Consider the following 21394-nt stretch of genomic DNA (forward strand, 5'->3'; position numbering starts at 1 on the left):
AGAAAGGTCTTCCTTCATATGGAATTCAAATGCTAATAATTTGAAGTTGCTGCTTTGAATACTACACTCAGGAGTTAAAGGAAAATACATTTGTTCAACCAGTTAAGTACAGTTCTTCAAATATTTGAAAATCAATATAACTATGTAGTTTTTTTTTAAAAAAACAAAACATTTGTATGCCTTACTGATAGGAGTACTATATATGTTAGTCACCCTGAGTTTTTATAAAAAATAATAAAGGCAGGATATAAATAAATCAGTAACATTTTATCTTAGAAAAAAAGGATCAGAAAGTATTTTTTAATAACCATCCAAAGATCTCCACAGATTGTTATAGAAACAGCAGTTTTACACCAACAAAATAGTTATTGATATTTTTATTTATAAAGATGTAAATGTTTAAGATTTGTTCCTGATAGAGGGTAATTACCAGAATTATTACATGTGATTGGGGAAAGAGAGAGGGGAGATTTAAAAGCAAAACAGGTTCATTAAGCATGGCAGAGACTTAACCTATGCCAAAACAGATATTTTTAAACTCCATGTTAAAAAACAACAAATGTGTTATTAAGTACATACCAATATTTGTATGCATGCTTACAAAAACAGAATAAATAACATAAAAGCCCTTTCAACCCTCATCTGGACTTTTTGTGAAAAAGTGAAAAAAATGAACTTGTGATTTATGGGTTTGATGATTTGATATGGTAGTTATAGAGAGAAGAGTAATATGATATAACTTTAGAGAGAGAGAGAGAGAGAGGTTACAATATATTTGTATAACTGCTGTGAAGAATATCAGAAGCCCCTTCTTTACATCTTTTTTATTTTCCCCCCATTTTCCTTAAACTTTTTTTCTTTTCTTGCACTATTTGCTTTTTCTTTGATTTCTTTCTTTTTCTCCCCTCCTACTTTTTTTTATCAGTCTGTGTTAGTTTTTATCTTCTCGATTAAAAGTTCCATGTATGGAGCCTTGGTGGAGCAGTGGGCTAATGCCTCCTTAAGTAACACCAGCTGCCTGCAATTAGCGCAGGTTCGAGTTCCGCCAGGTTCAAGGTTGACTCAGCCTTCCATCCTTCTGAGGTAGGTAAAATGAGGACCCAGATTGTTGGGGGCAATTAAGCTGACTTTGTAATAATGCCGCTTGGGCCCCCCCGAAAGCCCTAATAAGCAGGCATATACATAGAATGAAGGCTATTGCTAAGCACATTGATTTGTGCTTTAAATTGCAAGCCGCCCTGAGTCTTCAGAGAAGGGCGGGATATAAATGGGATTAAAATAAAATAAAATAAATAAAAAATATGTATGTATTATGTACACATACACATGCAACTATGAATACATTTATTTTTAGTCATTTGGTTCTTGCTTTCAATCATATGTAATGCTCTTTTCTAAAATCTCCTCAGTATAATGCTCCTTTCAATATTTTTCACAGTTAGGAAAACATATATGATTGCAACCTCAAAAATATAAATAAAGCTAATAAACCTAGCCCAGGAGGAAAACAAAGTTTTCAAAAACCAGCAGCCAAACAAAAGCAATAAAACTCAAAGTCCACCAGTAAAAAAGCAAACATTAACTTATTTTCTGCTCCTTGGATTTTTTTTTATAGTGCAAAGAATGATCCCATTCCCATAAAAGTCTAAATTTATTGGTCAGGAGTTATGTGAGCCCAGGTAGGATATAAGCCAATCAGAATATCTTGAGGAAAGTGGCAACCAATCAGACCAATGTGCAATGGGTCTCACACACGTATACTTCTTTATGCACCTGTGCAGCTTCTCACTTTCTTTTCACCTTATTTTACATATTTACATCTGAAACATTTGAAGTTATTGGTTAAGAATTAAACATTGTACAGCCCTGCCCACCAAAACAGGGCATGTATTAGTTTTAATTTGTTGGTGCAGACATCTACCTTTTGTTGAATTAATATTTGTTAATTGTGATAGGGAAATGGCTTTTGATTGTATGGTTGAGATCAGCCAGTGTTTTGGATGCATTACCACCTAGCTGAACCTAGCTGCCAAGTTCAAAAACATGGATTATCAGTATAACCTCTTGTGTCCAGGTACTTTGGGGACTCCAAAATCACAAAATGCTTTGGACCTGTCTGACCATTTGGTAAATCTTGCTTTTGGAAATGATTACCCAAGACAGATCAAGTTCACCTTACCTGATACAAGGTACTGATTTGGTAATGTTATATATGTTTTTGAAATTATACAGACTAATGACATCATTTCTTTTCTTTTGAAACGAAATTTCTTTTCCATGAAACTTTGCCTGACATTATTAGTATCCTCAGAGATGAATTCTTTCTATGGTTTTGATAGAAAGATTATTTAGGATACGGTCTGGAATACCTTGATGGAGAATAATGGAAGAATGCTTCCATTGCTGATTTTATTTATCTATCATGGATTTGTATAATTTTCCTTTTAGAACTTTTTAGCATATATAGTGATCATTTAAAAATGGTAGGTACTTTGGGGACTCCAAAATCACAAAATGCTTTGGACCTGTCTGACCATTTGGTATATCTTGCTTTTGGAAATGATTACCCAAGACAGATCAAGTTCACCTTACCTGATACAAGGTACTGATTTGGTAATGTTATATATGTTTTTGAAATTATACAGACTAATGACATCATTATTCAGTGTAGCAAGCTCCAGGCAGCCAATAAAGCCAGGCAAGTCCAAGCTTGGAGGGAGCTTTAAAAAGAAAAACACACAGTTCAGATCAATCTCATAAGCTTCAAAGGCTTATTCTTTATTTTAGTGGTCAAAAGCATATTTTGCAATTTCTTCTTCTGCCTGTTCAATTATTTAAACTCCATTCATATCTAGACTAAACTGATAATGCCTATGTTTCTTGCTATCAGTTACTAATCATTTCCTCATTACTTGCAACACTGATTTAGTGCTCTCTCAACTCTGTCTGACACACATACACACATTTTGTGTGTACCTGCAGTATATAACTAACATATACACAGAGAGACACATACAGACACAGACACGCACAGACACACACACATACACACACACAAACACATATACATATATACACACACACACACCACACACACACATATAATCATTTTTATCCCCCTTCTTACATCCCTGAGCATTTTGCAATGCACCAAGTTGAAGTTTTTCTTCTGGAATCCACTGGGCTCTTATCAACCTTGAACAATTACCTTACACTCTAGAACTGGAAAATATTATTATATTATAAATATTAGTATTATATCCCACCTTTCCTGATCACATTCAAAGCAGAATAAATGGGGGATTTTACTAGTTTTTACTTATGACAAAATGTGATGAGATTGAAAGACAAAGATTACCCCCTTTCATCCAGTGAGGTCTATGTTTGGTCCAAAGCTAAAATCTTAATCACCACTCTGGCTTCAATGCTGGGGATTACAGGTAGTCCTTGATTTATGACTACAGTTGGGACCAGAATTTCCATTGCTAAGCAAAATGGTTATGCCCAATTTTAAAGTAAAATCACTGCAGTTGTGAAGCAAATCATGCAGTCATTAAGCGAATTTGGCTTCCCTCATTGACTTTGCTTGATGGAAGCTGATTGGGAAGGTCACAAATGGCAATCAGATGACACTGGGACACGGCAACTATTGTAAATATACGCTGGTTGCCAAGTGCCTGAATTTTGATTACATGACCATGGGGATGCTACGATGGTTTTAAGTGTGAGGACCATTTTTAAGTCACTTTTCCAGTGCTGTTATAACTTTGAATGATCACTAAATAAATGATTATAGATCAAGGATTGCCTGTAGTAAGCCACTTGCACAGTGAATTAAAGCTAGACACTTGCTTTTTCCTTTCACTTTCAGTATATGCTGCTATCATGTACAACAGAAGATTTTGTCCAGATTATTTTCATATATGGTGGACTTGTAGAAATATAAAAGATTTTTGGATTAAAATTTGGTGGAACATTCAAACAATTTTTAAGAGAAAGATAAAGTTCACTCCACAGTTATTTTTATTGGGTGTTATTACAGATTGTGATACTAAAGAAATTAATTTAATGTTGAATTTGATAACAGCTGCAAGGTTATTGGTAGGGCAATATTGGAAGAAGGATTGCTTGCCTTCCATAGAAGAATGGACGCTTAAAGAGTCAAACTTAGCAGAAATGGCTAAGATTTCTGCTTATTTGAAGGATCATTCACAAGAAAGGTACATTTCGGTTTGGAGAAGATGGATAGATTATATCCAGAATAAATATGGGACTAAAAAGTTCCATTTAACTTATGAGTAAATTTTAGATTGTTATTATTATATTTAGTATTAGTATTGTTTAATAATTTGGATATTTTTAGTTTGCTTGTATTTATGTTATAGGGAATTAAAGCGTATTATGTATTTGGTTATTTATATAGTTGGTTAATGTTAGTTAGATTATGATTATTATATATCTGTAGCCCTGTAATCAGCTCTGGGAAGGGGGGGAAGGGGGGGGTCTAGGGTGGGTTGTAATTTTTATAAAACTTTTCAATAAAAAAAAGATTTTGTCCAGATTGTTAGCATATGGCATGAATGCAATAAGACTCTCCTTTATCTCAGTAAAAAACATGTAAAGGGGTTACACAAATCTGTTGCTAAACTGAAATCAGTTCTAAACTGCCTTGTCATGCCATCCATTGGGAAATAGTAGCATCAAATATTTGTCTTTTAAAGCTGCCTCATTTTTTGCAAGAGGTTTCATGATGTAGGTTTCATCTTTAATTCAACCTTGAAAAAGACTGAGTATTCCCAGAGACAATGTGCAGAGCCATTCTTGTTCTTACCTTAAAATCTGGAGGCACTCCTCCCACATAGAAAACAGTATTTTTAGCATCCAGATTCAATAAAGAAGCATCACCTGGAGCCTCTCCTTTATTGATAAACTTTTCCTCAGCTGTGCTGGTAAGGCTAGGGATTGTCAAAAACACTTTGCCGTGCTTGCCAATCCTATTGAAGAACAGTAGAGTCAAAAATGGAATTGCTTGATTGAATGATTATCAATTTCTGCATCTATGTTTTTCAGGAGACAGTCAGCAATGGAGAATAATTTCTTTTCCATGAAACTTTGCCTGACATTATTAGTATCCTCAGAGATGAATTCTTTCTATGGTTTTGATAGAAAGATTATTTAGGATACGGTCTGGAATACCTTGATGGAGAATAATGGAAGAATGCTTCCATTGCTGATTTTATTTATCTATCATGGATTTGTATAATCTTCCTTTTAGAACTTTTTAGCATATATAGTGATCATTTAAAAATGGTAGGGGTTTTAAAGAAAAATATTTTTTCCTTTCTTTTGTTTAAGCAATCAACAAGGATAATTAAGCAGCAATGATAATTCAGCAGCAAATACTAATTACAATAAGTAAAGATAGCTATTTTGCCGGGTTGCTAATAAGTACAATTAACACTACTAGTAATCTACATTGTGTCTACTACTAGTGTCTACATTGTCCTGAGTTTTTCTAACCTAATCATCTAAGGCAGGGGTGTCAAATTGGCAGCCTGCGGGCTGGATGTGTCACATGCAGGCCATGCCCACCCTGGCTCCACAAAGGCAAAACCCATCGAGATACATCACAATACATCATATGACACAATCAAGTTTGACACCTGTGATCTATACATAATAAAAGTAACAGATGTAATCACATTACCTCTCTATTTTAACCAGATTGAAATGTGCAGGCCAAGAGCTGATTGGCTTGGAATCTAGAGGTATATTCACATCACCAGCACCCAAATTATAAACGTAGACCAGGTTCCTATTCTTAATTGCAAGACCCACATAATTTTTTGTCTAGAGAAAGAATGAACAAAACATAGTTGTGAAAGTTACAAGAGAAATAAAAAGCAAATTAGCATAGTTCTGCCTCGCATTGGAAAACTTAGGGAATACAAGGACCACCCTGGTTTGCAGATTTGTAATCTTTCTGAGAAATGGTTAACATAGCACCTTGAAAAGTATGATCTAGTGGAGAGAAAGAGAAGCTGAACTCAGAAAAGCCTTGACAAAAATATATTGATCTAATCAAGTTACATATCTCAGTGTCAGAGAGATTTTTTTGTAAAAGCCAGCTTTTAGCAGCCAGGCACTGCACTTATTTTTTCATTTGGGGTAAAGGGCCAAAATGGGCAGGAAAGGGATAAAAAGATGGACCCAAGATTTTTCCCTATGATTTTGTAGAAAATATGTTTTTTTCTTTCACTTCTAATCTATATTAAAGTCTACCTGAGAGTTTCTACTTCCATTTTCATACATTTCCAAGAGTTGTTATTAAAGGTTACCTGAGAGGATCACATAAATAGTGTTCTGAAACTCATGGATTCTAAGGCTTCAAAGTGGAGTCCTTGGTGCTCTTTGAGTTTGGTTTTATTTTCTGCAGACATTTCATTAGATAACCTCTTCACTGCTAGAAAGAGTAAGGTTTGATCTGTCAGAGCTTGCTCTGTTAGTGTTGGTGGGGGTATGGTTTTCTTCTTGATAGCTCCTTGATTAGGCTGTTGATTACTGTTTGATTTTTTTTTATTTGGATTGATAGTTCCTTGATAAAGTAATGCTTTACTGCTCAATTGTTTCTCTGGCCGATGCTCCTAGTGTTACTCACACATACACCACATTTATACAGCATCGAAAAGAGACAATAAAAAAGCTAAAAAGGGAGAAAAAATGAACATCCAGACAAAACAAGAATTAACAAAAGCCTTGGTGGAGCAGTGGGCTAATGCCTCCTTAAGTAACACCAGCTGCCTGCAATTAGTGCAGGTTCACATCCCACCAGGCTCAAGGTTGACTCAGCCTTCCATCCTTCCGAGGTAGGTAAAATGAGGACCCAGATTGTTGGGGGCAATTAAGCTGACTTTGTAATAATGCCGCTTGGGGTGTGCGTGAAAGCCCTAATAAGCAGGCATATACATAGAATGAAGGCTACTGCTAAGCTTGTAAGCCGCCCTGAGTCTTCGGAGAAGGGCGGGATATAAATGGAATTAAAATAAAATAAAAAAATAAAAAACACCAATTAAACAATATTCTAATCAAGGAGAAAACCACACATCCACCAATACTGATAGGGAAAGTTACTGTGTATAAACAGAGTGCAAACCCCACTCCTTCTAGTATTGAAGATGTTATCTGCTCTGATAATGAAATGTCTTCAGGAAAACAACCAAGCTCAGATGTCAGAACTGCCTTTTTTAAAATTTGACATGGCACCTATGAATGCAACTGGAAAAATATATGAAGATGGTCATAATGCTGGAGAATAAAGATATTTATTTTAGAGAGGAAGATAATGACAAATGAAACCATAAAGGGTAAAGATATTTCTATAAAAACAAAGATGAAAGAGTGGGGTCCCCCCCAAAGTTAATATATGAACTGGTATCTTTTGATTATGGAACTGGAGGCTACTTAACCAAAGAGACCTACTAATATAGATTGATCCTTGAGATGATGAGCAAGCAGTGACTAGCATATTTTGGTCCTTAGATGTAAGCAAGTGGTAGACTAAAAAATGACTACCATATAAACTTGTGGATAAGCCAAAACTTTTAGGTCCCAAAATACATGTGAAAAGTTGGGTTTGGCTTATCTGTGGGATGGGTTTATATGCAAGCATACATAAACCCATCTGCAGATAAGCCAAGCATCAAATATTTTAACCAAATTACCCACAGACAAGGCAATTGTGGAAATTAAAACAAAGGAAACTTTTCAGGGTCAGCTTACCTATGGATGGTATATTGTTTTTGGCAATTTGTTAAAAATTCAAGGGTTGGCTTATCCATGGACTGACCTACCTACGAGTATATAGAATGTTTGGCAAGACTGAGGGAAGTAGAAGAAATAGATGAGAACAGATAAAGTGGCTGGACAGGATTAAAAAGCCACAGATTATTGTTGGGAACAGCCCAGTGGAAATTTTTCAATAAAATTCTGAGGGACTGGGTCTGACTCAGTGGCACCTTTTTTTTTCATTTTAATAATAATAAAAAAGCCCCAGTGTAATATATGTGAAATCACCATACATCTAGCAGGTTAACATACATTTTTGCTTCCTAAATAAAGAACAAACTGATCTTGAGGCTTTTTTCTATGTGGATTTTCTTCAGAAAACTTCATGTACAAAGTTAAAGATGTGAAAGCCTTTAAGTCTTCTACATTCATTTGAGGATTGACTTCCACTGCTGAGAGACCTTCAAATGTCATTGAGACCTGAACCTGTAAGTTGAAATATGTAAGTGAAAGGTTAGATGTATCTTGGAAGACATCCTTTGGGAAGAAATGATACTTTTATTTTAATGAGCTATTTAATTGGTGGAATGTTAACATTATTTGTAAAGATTAATAAATTATGAGTTGTGTTAAAATATAACATACATTCAATGAGTTAGATTCAGAGTTGCCCAGGATAGTATTCTATTGATACAATTGTCCTGTGGATAAAATAATACCTTGTTTTGTATACATATCGAGAACTCAGATTCATTAGTGAAAAATGTTAATGAAACTGAGACTACTTTCATGAATAAAATATCCATTTATTTACTGGTATTCATTTATATTTATAGCAAGCAGAATCCTCTTGTGATTGTCTGGAACCTCATATGGGATATTTATATCCTTAAATACTAAAGTAAACTATGATAATTTTCCATGTGCAGATTTAAAATGATCTTTTAAAAGAATTGTCAAATATGAAAGGTTGATTTGTACATTATTTGTGTTGGGCTTCAGGACTTCTTTAACAGCAGTATATCAACTATTCTACCACTTAGACTAGAATAGTAACTTCATAGTTAACCTTTTGCTCTAATGCCCATTGGCAATATATGATTTAACATCAAAGCTGAAACTAAGAGAGATTCAGAGAAGGCATTAGGCTCCTTGCTATAAGCACTGTATCAAAGTCTCTGACTCAGTTTTCAGAAGGGCCACACTGCAATAAATCTCTCTCTAGGAACTCTAGCTATGTTGGAAACATCTCTATGGAAACTCAAGGGCTTGGCTTGACTACACATAATTCTATAACAGCAGCATTACTAATTAAGGAGGTCAACTTCACAATCTGCAAATCCCAAGGTTTAAGCCCTCCATTTCTTTCTCACTCCCTTCTCATGTAATGGACTGCTTGCAGCCCATTTCTCTTGCTGAGCAGCTGGTGGCACTTGTCTTGTCTGCTTCCAGGCTCCTTGTTTCCCCTCTTGCTGGTTCCAGTCATCCCAGTTTCTCTTGCAGCATCTTTACCTTGTTAGCCACACTCCTGGTCTGTGCAATGAGTTCTCGGACTCTCTGGATGCTGGCTGACACATTGTTTGCAGCCCTTTTCTCTTCTACTATACGCAGCTTATCTAGAAGCTGTGGGACAAGTTCTGTGAGACTCCTCACTGTTATTCAAAACAAAACAAGACAGCTGCTTGGTTTTGGTATTACAGGCTAAGAGATTATGATAATTAATAACAATGACAGAGTTGTTAATTAGCAAACAACACAGAGAAGACAAGGGCTTGCATCAAAGGAGATCAGTGTGGATCAATCTCTGTATTTTTTATGATAGTACATTTTTAGAAAGATATGAGTTAGTGCATTGTTCAATTAAATTGGGGGAAAAAGTTCATGTGATAGTGCGTGGAACCTTTGTTTTCAAATAATTCACAATTCTAGCCTATTAAATGTTTACTTTAAGAACATCCCTTTTTAAATGTCAAGATCCCCAGTGAAAGAGAAATAGCTCTTGAATTCCCTGGAAGTTAACCAACCATGCATAGCCCACCCACTGGATTTTTTAAGGCAGGGCTTTTCAATCTTTTCACAGACAATATTTGAGTACCACCAGTGCTTAGCAAGGTGTCAAAAACAGGATGACTAAAAAAAAAAGGGGGGGGGGATTTTGGGTTTTACTGATTAGATTCATTTGTTGTTATAGAAATGGCTAGTTTATAATATTATGGAAAAGTAAAAAGTTGAGGTTCAATGTTAATGCTTCCTTCTACTGCAACAGAGGAAGTATGTTCTCTTTTCCTTCTCCCCCTCACTCCCCCCCTTTCCCTCCTCACTGTGTCCTACTATTTTCTTTTTTCTTTTTGTATTTTACTCTATAATCTAATAAAACATTACAAACTGTAGAAAAAAAGAAAAAAAGTACCAGTTTTAATTTCTTCGGTGGCTGTTCCTTTGCTGAATCCCCTTCCCTTTGCAATGACAAACGTATGATGAATTTATCCCTGTTTATTAATATGCACCACTACCAGCTAGCTCAGGAGTCTTCAAACTTGGCATTTTTAAGACTTGTGGACTTCAGCTTCCAGAATTCTTCAGCCCTTCATGGCTGGTTCAGGAATTCTGGGAGTTGCAGTCCACAGGTATTAAAGTTGCTAAGTTTGTAGACTCCTGAGCTACCTGGTTGGCCCTTCTTCCTCTCTCCCTTCTGAGCTCTTCAACAGTGTAGTAAGAATGCACCCCCCCATCCCTTCCCTGTACCCTTAAAAATACAGGAATCAAGTTGAAAGCAAGAAAATAAAATAAACACAAACTCCACTTTTCCCCCTCTTTAAGCTGCCTCAGGAGTGTCACGTGTCACAATGTTGCAATGTTGCAATCTAGACTGAAAGGCTCCAGCAATTGCAAAACGTTTTAGCTTTAAATTAAGCTAAATTAAATTACCTTGAAAGAAAACTTTCTAAAAGCCATAGACAGACTCAGTTAAAGGGGGTAAAACTAATTACATTTGTTTAAAGGGATTAAACCTTTCCTGTTGTCTTTTTTTCCCTTCCCCCACCCAAACCACGTTCTTCTATAGCAGACATGTCAAACTCACGATGTCACGTGACGTCGTGAGACATATTGGGACTATTTTGCCATTGCCGGCAATGGGCTGGGCGTGGCTTCCAGATGATGCATCTGGCAGTTTGACACCCCTGTTCTATAGCCTCTCGTCTCTTCCCCCGCTTTTTCTTCAGTTCACCTCCAGCTCCAAGCTGCTTCTGGAAGCGCCAATCAGCTGGAGCCAATCAGCTGGAGCCCTGCCAGTTCATGGGACTTCTGCTGCCAAGTTGCAGCTGCCTCTCCCTCAGGCTTGGCTCACTTAGGCTCATTCCCCTCCCCTGCTACACTTGGCTAGCAGTCCTGTACCACCTTCCACATGGCAAAGTACCACAGGTGGTATGCAAATCACCTGTAGGGAAGCCCTGGTTTAAGGGATGCATACACACTAATTCCTCAGCAATGGAGGAATCTGCTGGCACAGATACATACAAATGAGTTTTCTACTTTATGTACAGACGTACTAAAGTAACTACTTTAACCACAACCCATGTTATATCTTAGAAATCCAGTTCAAATGTTATCACTTTTCCCAGTATAATTAGGTGTCTACAGAACAATTTCCAATGTTAGTTACTTGTGGAGTAGCTAAATTAAATTAACTTCAGTCAACGGTATTTTAAAGTACTGAAGAAACAAAGTTTTATTAAATGCCGTCTCTTTTTTAAAATGTAAAATTCAAGGCAGTTAAGGAAATCTAAGATAGGTCAGAGATAAAACACTAAATACTTTTATAAAGGACTGTAAACCATTTTTGGATATTTTGTAGGAAAATGGAAAAAAGTGAAATGGTGATTAATGGATTTGATGATTGAAAAGGGTCTGAATGGACTATTGTAATGTTAAAGAGGGAGGAGGGATAATGACTGACTGATGAGTTATATTTATTTTTATTATGTATGGGGAAAACATAGGGGATCTCAGCTCAAACTATTATAATTGTTGGAATTCATTGTTGGAATGTATTTCTATGCAACAACTACAGTAGTATTCAGCCAGTAGATGGCAGTATTTACAAGTTTGGATCTATGGTATATGCTTTTTTTGTTCTAAGTAGAGTTTCCTTTTTCCTTTTACAGTTATGTAGTTGAGCAGTAAGGCACATGGTGACTGTACTCTTTGTTTGCTCTCTGGTGCTTTATATAAAACAGAATTTCCAATAATAATAAGGATTGGGACCCCCTAACTCAGAGGCTGAATCTGATCTGCCAAGCCAGAGCATCCATACTGCGCGGTCTTGAGCAAAGCTAATCACAGTCCCTAGCTTGTTACTGACCACAGTCCTTGAACAATAATTCCTGATGAATTGGGAGAATGGTTTGACATGAGACCTACATTTGCCCTAACTACATTACCATGTTCCTCTCTTTCTTTGACAACTATTCTTGCAATTCAATTTTACGCAATCCAAAATCAGTATCCTTGAAACAGAAAGCAGATGCTGTACATTTCAAGAAATGTTTCAATTACATTTCCCTTCACAGTACCTGTATCCCTAGTTGTGACTGTGGCACGTTCATAAGCTGCTCTTTCAGGTTTAAAGTTGCGCAGATCTTTTGACCATTTTGTCACATTCTCAGCCATTGGATCTGTGGTGGAGGTTATGATTGCAGCTGTTTCTTTAGCTTGAGTAGCAATAGCTTGCAACTGCTCAAGCTGCTTTGTGTGATCTGTAAACAAAAAGCTCTGTGATGAGAAAATAATGATCATTTTTTTTATAAAACCAGGTGACTTCCAATTCAAGTGCATTCATTAGTGCCTTTCTTCACTAAGTAAACACTAAGCACTTCTAATGTACTAAATATGTAAATAGTTTATTTACAATGAATTGTAGGAAACTGGTTTACCATAATATAGATTTTTGGAAGAATTAGTATGTGTCACTGGATGCATATAGCAGGCACGAGTGATGGTAAATCTATTTATTCTATACTTTGTAGAACTTTTTCAATTAGTTCTTTAAATGTAATAAATAGCTATTAATCCTAGGTGAGTACTTTAATAGTAATTATCAAGAACATTCTATATCAGGGGTGTCAAACTGCCAGCCCGCGGGCCTGTTTCATCATACTGAAGCAGCACCCACCCCATTCCTGGCAATGAAAAAAAGAGTTGTGATATGTCGCGACACGTCACGTGACATGGCGAGTTTGACAACTGTGTTCTAGATGGATGGTATTAGGGTGGTATTAGGGTGGTATGCTTTTCAAAACTGGCTGGAAACTTCTGTGACAGGTGCCTTGGAAACAGCAGCCCATGTTCTGTATTGTCTTGTCAGTTCTACAGGGTCATTTGCCCCCATTTGATTATTCTTTTTTTGTCTAAATTTCTTGGGCACTTATAATTTTTATTTGCATTATTTGTTAGACAATCAGGATAAATCTATCTCTCCAAAGTTAGCAAAATTCTGCTATATTATGTAAAGTTTTGCTGACAAATGGTTGCCACCCGGCATTAATGTTAGGGATTAACATTGCTTTACTGAATGTATTTTATTAGTCAATGACTGAAATAAAGTTTCTGACAATCTGTGTGATTAGGAACTTACAGGAATACAACCTCTTTGTTCATTCAAGTGGCCGTGTTTTTTTTTCCTGGTTTCCCCATCAACGTGAAAGAAACGATGTCACTATTTTAAGGAATCAATTAATTATAGCCGATGTGATTTTTAAAGCAATAATGGCTTTTATTTTCAGGCTTCTGTGGAAAGCTGAAATAAATTGAGCTGATTTAATGAATATTAGAGAGGTGGTATTCTCTCACACACGTGAAAAAAGTTCTTTCAAATCACCTTCAAAGCTCAACCAAATAGTCAATTCAAGTGTTGATGATTATCAGCCAAGTAAGATTTGATTTACTTTCTACCTCAAAATCACTTAAGAGGGTCCCTTGCATAGATTTATTCTTTAATCAGAATCATTTGATTACAATTTTGTACAGTTTATTTCCTGACCTTGCTCTGATGTATGCATTTTTTTGAGGACTTTCATGAAACGGCCTTTAACATCGTTCTTCTTGTCCAGTGTTTCATTAATCTCTCTGCCTGTTTCTTCAACATTAAAGACATCTGTAAAGTAGAAGAAACAAAATATAAGAAAGCTTTCAGCTATGAGAGGTAAAGGCATTTATCTAATAATAATAATAAATCAGAAAGACATCACTCTAAAAGATTCTAATCATCACATTATAACACTGAGACTTATTTGATGGTCTACACTAAGTTTTAGATAATACGATTTTTTTGATGACCTCCTCTGAAAAAGAGGTCTTGGCTCTTTGTTAAACAATCTGAAATGTTTTTCAAAATTCTGTTTTAAAAGTGACTGTAGTTTGCAAATCTGAAAGCATTTGATTGTGCTTCCAGCAAGCACCATTGTTTTCTATTGCTGCAGAAGTACTATAGACATACTGTAAATCTTTCATTTGGCCTGATCATAGTTTATATTTCTTAGTGTTATTTATAAAGAATAAAAAGATGTAACTTGGAGAAAATAATGTATGTTTATTAGAGCAGTCTTTGTTGGGCTTGATATATTCAAGATTTTAAAATTGCAGAACCCGCTGTAGGGGATCATGATTAAATTGTTTATGTCAACATTTTTCTTCTTTGGGATGCTGTCTATTATAAAGCTTTTCTAGTGTAAGAGAGACATATGAATTAAGAGAAAGGATTATATTTACTAGCATTGGCATTTCCTTGCTGTTTTCTGGCTTCACCAAGAAGCATCGTGCTTTTGTTTTTGTGGTAGGTTATCTGAGTGTCAATTCCAACAGCAGCCTATAATTTTATATGAGAGAGAGAGAGAGAGAGAGAGAGAGAGAGAGAGAGAGAGAGAGAGAGAGAGAGAGAGAGAGAGAACATTAGACATCCTGAAAGTAAACATTTGTATTATTATATAATAAACCTGTCCCAGTCATGGAATTTATGGGAAATTCAGATAAAGTTTTCATTTATAATCCTCTATTGTTCTATTTCCTCTTTCTACTTTTATCTCGTCCATAAATAATCTTTTGAGAAAAAGATGGAGCGGCTGCACATGTCTATTGATTGGTAGTATTAAAAGATATCTGTCTGGAGGCACAATTAGTTGCATCTTCTATTTATGAGGCAATCACTTTCATCCAGTGGATGGGATGAAACATACTGCTTGAGTATTTGCAATGGATTTCATATTGGCATTAAGGAAAGGGCTGATGAATATTGCTCACAACATCACAGTGCTGATTTGCCTTTTCACAAATATAAAATGCATTCTTCTTGAAGAAAGAGTCAAAATACAGTAGCTTTTTACTAGATTACTGCCTTATTTTGCAGTCCTGAGTGCTTCCTTCCATTCTATTGTAAAAAGTACTTTAATCCTCCAGATTTTGTCCTTGAGGAGAAAGGAGGCAGCAGAAAGAAAATTGGTAACACTTAGTGATAAATGCATCCCTATACTAGCAAAAAAGAAAAGAAAAGAAGGGTACATGATTTTTGACTGATTGATTAAAACATTTATATAGCTGCCAATCTTATATCAAACTCTGGGAGGCTCACAACCTATTAATGATATGTACTCCTTAGAGGAATTTTATTTACTGTTGGGCATCATAACATAACCCATGTACTTTCTAGTTACACTGCATGTTTACAGAGCCTTAGGCACACAACTGGGACTTAGAGAAATGCTTTTTTGTTCAAATTCCATTAAGAATAGAGCAACACCCTCTCCGCCCCCTCCCCCCTAAAAAAATCTTCAGGAAACCCAGAAGCAAGATATGAAGCATCAGCTAATGCCTCCTAATAGACAATCACTGACCTCCTGGAGAAACATTATCTCATGGAGGGTTGCATTACTTCAACATAGCAAAGAACCTAGCAGATGTGTAGCATTGTGCTTGCACAGAGTCAGGATGGATTTGATTTGCCTCATAAATATGGATGCAGCCAAACAAAGCAATATGGCTTCTTCATATTTCAATGGTTAGACACATTTACATTATGAAAATGTTCAAGGAGGCACTTTTCTCCTATTTCCATAAAAGCAAAGCACCCCTTTCAAGATAGCATGGCCCTCACTCATATTGAAATAAAAGCATTGTGCATCATAGCATCTTATTTTTGCACAGTTTTGCTGAACTGGATGCTATCTGGATGTGTTGAACTTCAGTCCCCCAAATTCCTACAAATTTCTGTTCCTGAAGATGAGATTGTAATGGCATAACTGCAGATAGATATGGGGATTTTCATAGGATACAGATTTTACTTGATCTCAAGGACACAGTCCAGATACCTAGTAACTTACATCACTGACTCGTTCTGTAGTATTTAATGCCAAGGCAGACATTTGATTGGCTTCATTAATATAATTAATTATATTTTCATGTACATTGGAAGCATTTAGGGCTTTCTGTACTAATCCATTTGTGTCAATACCATGAAAGGTTCTGTAACAGAGAAAAGAGAGGGGGAAAGGGAGGGAATAAAATGCATTACATATTGTTCAAGATCATTATATATCTGCCAGTACTGCCCTTGGAAGCTATTGTTATCCTTATTATACCACTGTGATGCTCATCTAGGAGGCAAGCAGCCTTGATTGATCTAGACAGCTAAACAGAGTTGGTCCTGATTACTGTAATGCTTGAATGGAGGACCATCAGCAATGTCATGGCTATAAGCTAGGATGAGAAGCCAACAAACATTCTAGAAGAAGGCAAGGGCAAACCACTTCCATATCATGCCTACAGAACTGTATGCAAACCACCAGAAGTCAAACTTGACTTGAAAGCAACCTTACAGTAGTTTTATTTATCAATATATAATTTTTCTCTATGTCTATATGTCTAACTCTCCCTCACCGGCATGATCAGTCATGACATGCAAGATCTTCTCCAGGGTAGTTCATCAGTCAGTCAGCATCCCCACTCAACTATTCTGCAATAAAGGATCTCAACACTATGTACACACAATTTAAATTCAGTCATATATTGAGAACTGGTATGACATAATGTCAAGACACATAAATTGTGAGATAAAGAATGCTTTGTTTAGGTTTTACTTTAGTCCTCAATTTACTACTGTAGTTAGTGTTGAAAAAGATAATCATTCAATGACACACCAACCGGGTTACAGGAATAATAAAAGACTTTACATGGTTTCCTAAAGCACCATATCAGGGACAACATAGCATTTGTATTGTAATGTTAAATGCTCTTGATATGAAATTTGCTTCATAATTCTCATATCCTTTAATAATGGTTGGTATTATTAAGTCAATGTCCAGCATTTTAAGACCCACCGATTTCAATAGAACAGTTAATCACACACTTAATTCTGTCTCTCTGAGCTTAGTGGGACTTTAGTGAGATTTCCAATTATTCAGATTGTGCCAATTTATTGCAGAAAGACAGTTTCACCTAATACACTTGAAAGTTACCTCTCCAGTTTATCTGCAAGGTCTTGAAGGCCCTGTGCATATTTCATGGCTTTTTCAACCAAATCTTCATCAAACCTTGAGTAGTTGGCCTGTTTGTTCTGTAGCTGCACTTTAGCGCCATCTATTTCTGCATAAAACCTGGATGCATTCTGTCCAAACAAGAAGAGTGAAGAAAAAGTAGCGATGGTTTTTCTATAACTTGTAAAAATTAGGTAGATAGTGATAAAGTGATAAATGGATTCTCATTGGGATGACAGAGTGCATTCTTTCAAATTGGGGATCATTTAACGGAACACTTTTCTATAGTGAAAAACTTAACTGCAGCAAATTATACAGCTGGAATAAAAAACTTATTTGGGATAGGCCTTTATTTTTTTCACTGTTCATTAAGCAGGAGTTGAATAAAGGAAACATTCAGTTATGTAACTCCAACTTCAGCCCAAAATATATAACCCAGACACAAGTTGAATGAGTTTGTTTATTTATTTGTCAAAATTATAGAGATGCCCTACTCAACCCGCTCTGGGTGGCATACAATAAAAACAGCATTCAAAGCACCCAATAAAATAGCAAAACCATATGCCAGGGGTCTTCAAACTTGGCCCTTTTATGACTTGAGGACTTCAACTCCCAGAATTCCTCAGCTAGGCACGCTGGCTGACGAATTCTGGGAGTTGAAGTCCACAAGTCATAAAAGGGCCAAGTTTGAAGATCCCTGCCATATACTGTAAAAATGAGAGAAACTAAGAGGAACTAGGCACGATAATGAAAATTCATGTTAAAAGCTATTCTTTCTTTCAGGGGCTGGAGAAAGAGCCAGATACTTTTCTCTACCTGAACATTGGGTAATTCCTCTCCTTATCACTCTTTCTCCATTATCTATCTTCTGCTAACCATTTCTTTACCCAGCTGCTCTTACTCCAGTTAATCCTAGCTAGATGGTACAGAGGACACACTTCCTATTACAGCATTTAAGCCTGTACCTAGCAGTCTTTCTTTGTCAATAACTATTGATTAACACTGAACTGATTACTATGCTTACTTGTGGCTATCCAAACTTCAGCCTGGTAACCATGATCCAGGATCACAATATAGATTTCTCTCTTCCATTGCCTCCAACTGGATGAATGATGCTATGGATTCAGGCAATCACTCCTGATTTTGTTGTGGACTCTCCCCTTTGCTTTTGCTCTTCCTATGTAAGCATAGGCAGTCCCTTAATTTAACCACCATTCATTCAACAACCACTTGAAGTTACAAAGGAACTGAAAAAAAGTGTCCTCACACTTCCCCACAGTCGCATGAGCAAAATTCAGGCACTTGGCAACTAGCATCTAATTATGATGGTTGCAGTGTCCTGAGGTTATGTGATTGCTATTTGTGATTTCCCAGCCAAGATCTGGTAACAAAGTCAATGGGGAAAAGCTGGATTTATTGAATGACTTTGTGATTCACTTAACAACAGCAATTTGCTTAATAAACATGGCAAAAAAATTGTAAAATCAGGCACTACTCACTTAAAAACCATCTTGCTTAGCAACACAGACACGTCTCTAATCCACTGGAAGATGAGAAAGTATAACTCACTCAGACCTCCAAGATTCTGTTACAATAGTTAATCTCAATAAAGCCTCCTTCCTTCCTTCCTTCCTTCCTTCCTTCCTTCCTTCCTTCCTTCCTTCCTTCCTTCCTTCCTTCCTTCCTTCCTCCCTCCCTCCCTCCCTCCCTCCCTCCCTCCCTCCCTCCTTCTCTCTCTCTCTTTCTCTTTTTCAGCCATTCTGTGGAATTAGTTTCATGGTCTTGTCTACCCAGTGGGGTTAAACCTATCTTCTTGAACTTCCCATTCAAATGTGACCAGTAAAATAAATTGCATTTATAATGAAGTTCTTTATACTACTTCAGGAGGGACTTATTCCTAATCTGGTGTGTATGGGATGCAATCTGAACAGTGGTTAAGTGCTCATTGTGTATCACATCAACCCTGTTTTTCTTAAAACCTGGTTATTTTAAATCATAGTATCTGCTAGGTCTTGCTGAAGTTGATGCTAATGTAATACTGCATTCTGAAGATTGTGTTAAAAGCTAAAGATGTAAACTCTGTGGACTTGGTAGACAGTAGATTTTTATGGTTTATTTAAAAAGAAAATCACCTGTATTGCTTCATTCACTTCAAAGATGATTCCATGTGAAACATTTAAAATTTCTGTGGCCATTCTCAGAGTATTGTTAAGAGTGTCACTCTCTTCCTCCAATATTTCTTGTTGCTTCTGTAAGAAAAAAGCAATAATTTATTAGATATGTTGGATATACAGTATTCGAATCATTATTGCATTGCTTTGAGTAATTAATTAGATCTTTTGAATCCACAGCAAAATTAAAATATGCTTTACTGATATTTGGAAACAGAGCAAATATAATGTACGTTACTAAAACATGAATATTTATTAATAAGGACCATGCAGTGCATTGGATACTGTCTCTTAAAGATGCTTCAGAGGTGCACAGGGAACTGCAAATGTGGTATCAGTCTGCAAACCTTAGTCTGCTATGTGATCCCTGGAAAAAATGCATCTGCTTTGAGAAGTTGCAGACAAAAGCATAGTACTGAATATGCTCCACTGTGCTCTAAACATCTTTAATTTACATTGAACAGGTCTTTGAATAATATTCTAATGTTAGAACATTTTGATGGTGAATATTCTGAGATAAATATTGTATGATACTTCTCTATAAAGGGAAGAACTTGCAATATAGAAGGAAGTTCCATCTTAGTGTTGACAGAGACAGAATTCAAGGTACTTTTTATCTTTATCACTGTCCCAACACCCTTCCTCCTAGCTCTCTGGAAAGCACAAGAAATTCGAATTGTCTTTTCATTCTTATATGAGAAGAATGCACATAGTACAAGATATACATGTGGATATTCTTTAAAACTGGTTGGATCTTATCCATAAAGTATAAAATTACCGTTGTGATAAGCACATTCCCCAACTGTGGACAAGGAAATGAGCACATTTCCTTTTTGAAGCTCAGTCTATGTGATTATGGCTATTATTCATTTACCTGTTTATTGATAAAACTTTTACATAGCCGCCCATCTTATATTGAAGTCTGGATGGCTCCCAGCCATTAGGTATGGTGCATACATCCAGTATCTGATTTTATTTCTTTAGCTGTACATACATCATAGATCATATAATAAATAAGATTGTTTTGACAGATTACGGTCAATATTTTACACTGTTAAAAATGATAAAATACAATAATTCTGAAACTCTAGGCTGCATGGTACCTCATACACTTGGAGCTTAGCAATGCTTTCGTTATTTGTAGTGGCAGTTTCTCTGATGTCATCAATAACTTGGTGCAAGGCTTCTTGCAAGTCTGTGAGCTTGGTGTTGTGTTCCCCAAGCTGATCCAATATGTCAGGAATCAAATATCTGGTTTCATTATGTTTCTGTTCCCAACTTTCAGCTTTCCTTAATACTAAGAGAAGAGGCAAGTGATTATTGTGCTTAAATTCCATTTTTTCTTAGTCTTTGTAGTACACTTTACAGCTCTTGCTTTTTAATGACCTTGTGCACTTCTATGCCGCCAGTCTTCAATTCCCAGACTCAAACAATGCTTTTAAACTACTCCATGATTATCCTTACTGCTGCTGACCTCAACTCACACAGAGCAGGGCTTGAGGTAGTTCAACACCCCCTCCAGCTGACTGATTGGAGAGCTCAGAAATCAGCATCCTAAAAGCAGAACAGCCCTTGTTTTTACCTGATGTACTGCCTGCTTTTTAAATAAACATGTGTGAAGGAGCTGTAAAACTGCATCTTAAAAGAGAAGCAAATTGCTAGGGTGATTTGCTGAGGAACCAGCAGGGGCAAGAGTTCCCTCCAATGGAAACTAAAAGCTTTAGTATTCATGCTGCAAAACTATTGTTGCAATATTCTGCAGCAAAATCAGAAGTCAGATGCCTCTTCTGCCTACTGAAATGATGTCCAATCACAAGTGATGCCAATGCCATGGACAGGAAAGATAGCTTAGAAGGATAAAAGAGTTGAAGAACTCTTGTTGAAGAGTTCAGAAATAAGCCATGAAAATGCTAG

The 21394-nt window shown here is 36.3% G+C and overlaps 1 protein-coding gene across 1 annotated transcript in view; it reads right to left on the minus strand.

Moving 5' to 3' along the window:
* The window catches only part of LAMA4 (laminin subunit alpha 4), a 102003-nt gene that overhangs the window by 24064 nt on the left and 56545 nt on the right, over window positions 1-21394 (minus strand). Inside the window, exons 11-22 of the mRNA XM_083373630.1 lie at window positions 20584-20777; window positions 19442-19558; window positions 17292-17440; window positions 16158-16299; window positions 14554-14650; window positions 13826-13939; window positions 12360-12542; window positions 9298-9437; window positions 8098-8271; window positions 5708-5850; window positions 4832-4994; window positions 2593-2720 (exon numbers count right to left, since the gene is read on the minus strand). Coding sequence (XP_083229756.1) covers window positions 2593-2720; window positions 4832-4994; window positions 5708-5850; window positions 8098-8271; window positions 9298-9437; window positions 12360-12542; window positions 13826-13939; window positions 14554-14650; window positions 16158-16299; window positions 17292-17440; window positions 19442-19558; window positions 20584-20777 — 1744 coding nt within the window. The remainder of the gene's footprint in view (window positions 1-2592; window positions 2721-4831; window positions 4995-5707; window positions 5851-8097; window positions 8272-9297; window positions 9438-12359; window positions 12543-13825; window positions 13940-14553; window positions 14651-16157; window positions 16300-17291; window positions 17441-19441; window positions 19559-20583; window positions 20778-21394) is intronic.

Source organism: Vipera ursinii (genome assembly GCF_947247035.1).
Source record: "Vipera ursinii genome assembly, chromosome: 1".
Classification (NCBI taxonomy): Eukaryota; Metazoa; Chordata; class Lepidosauria; order Squamata; family Viperidae; genus Vipera; species Vipera ursinii.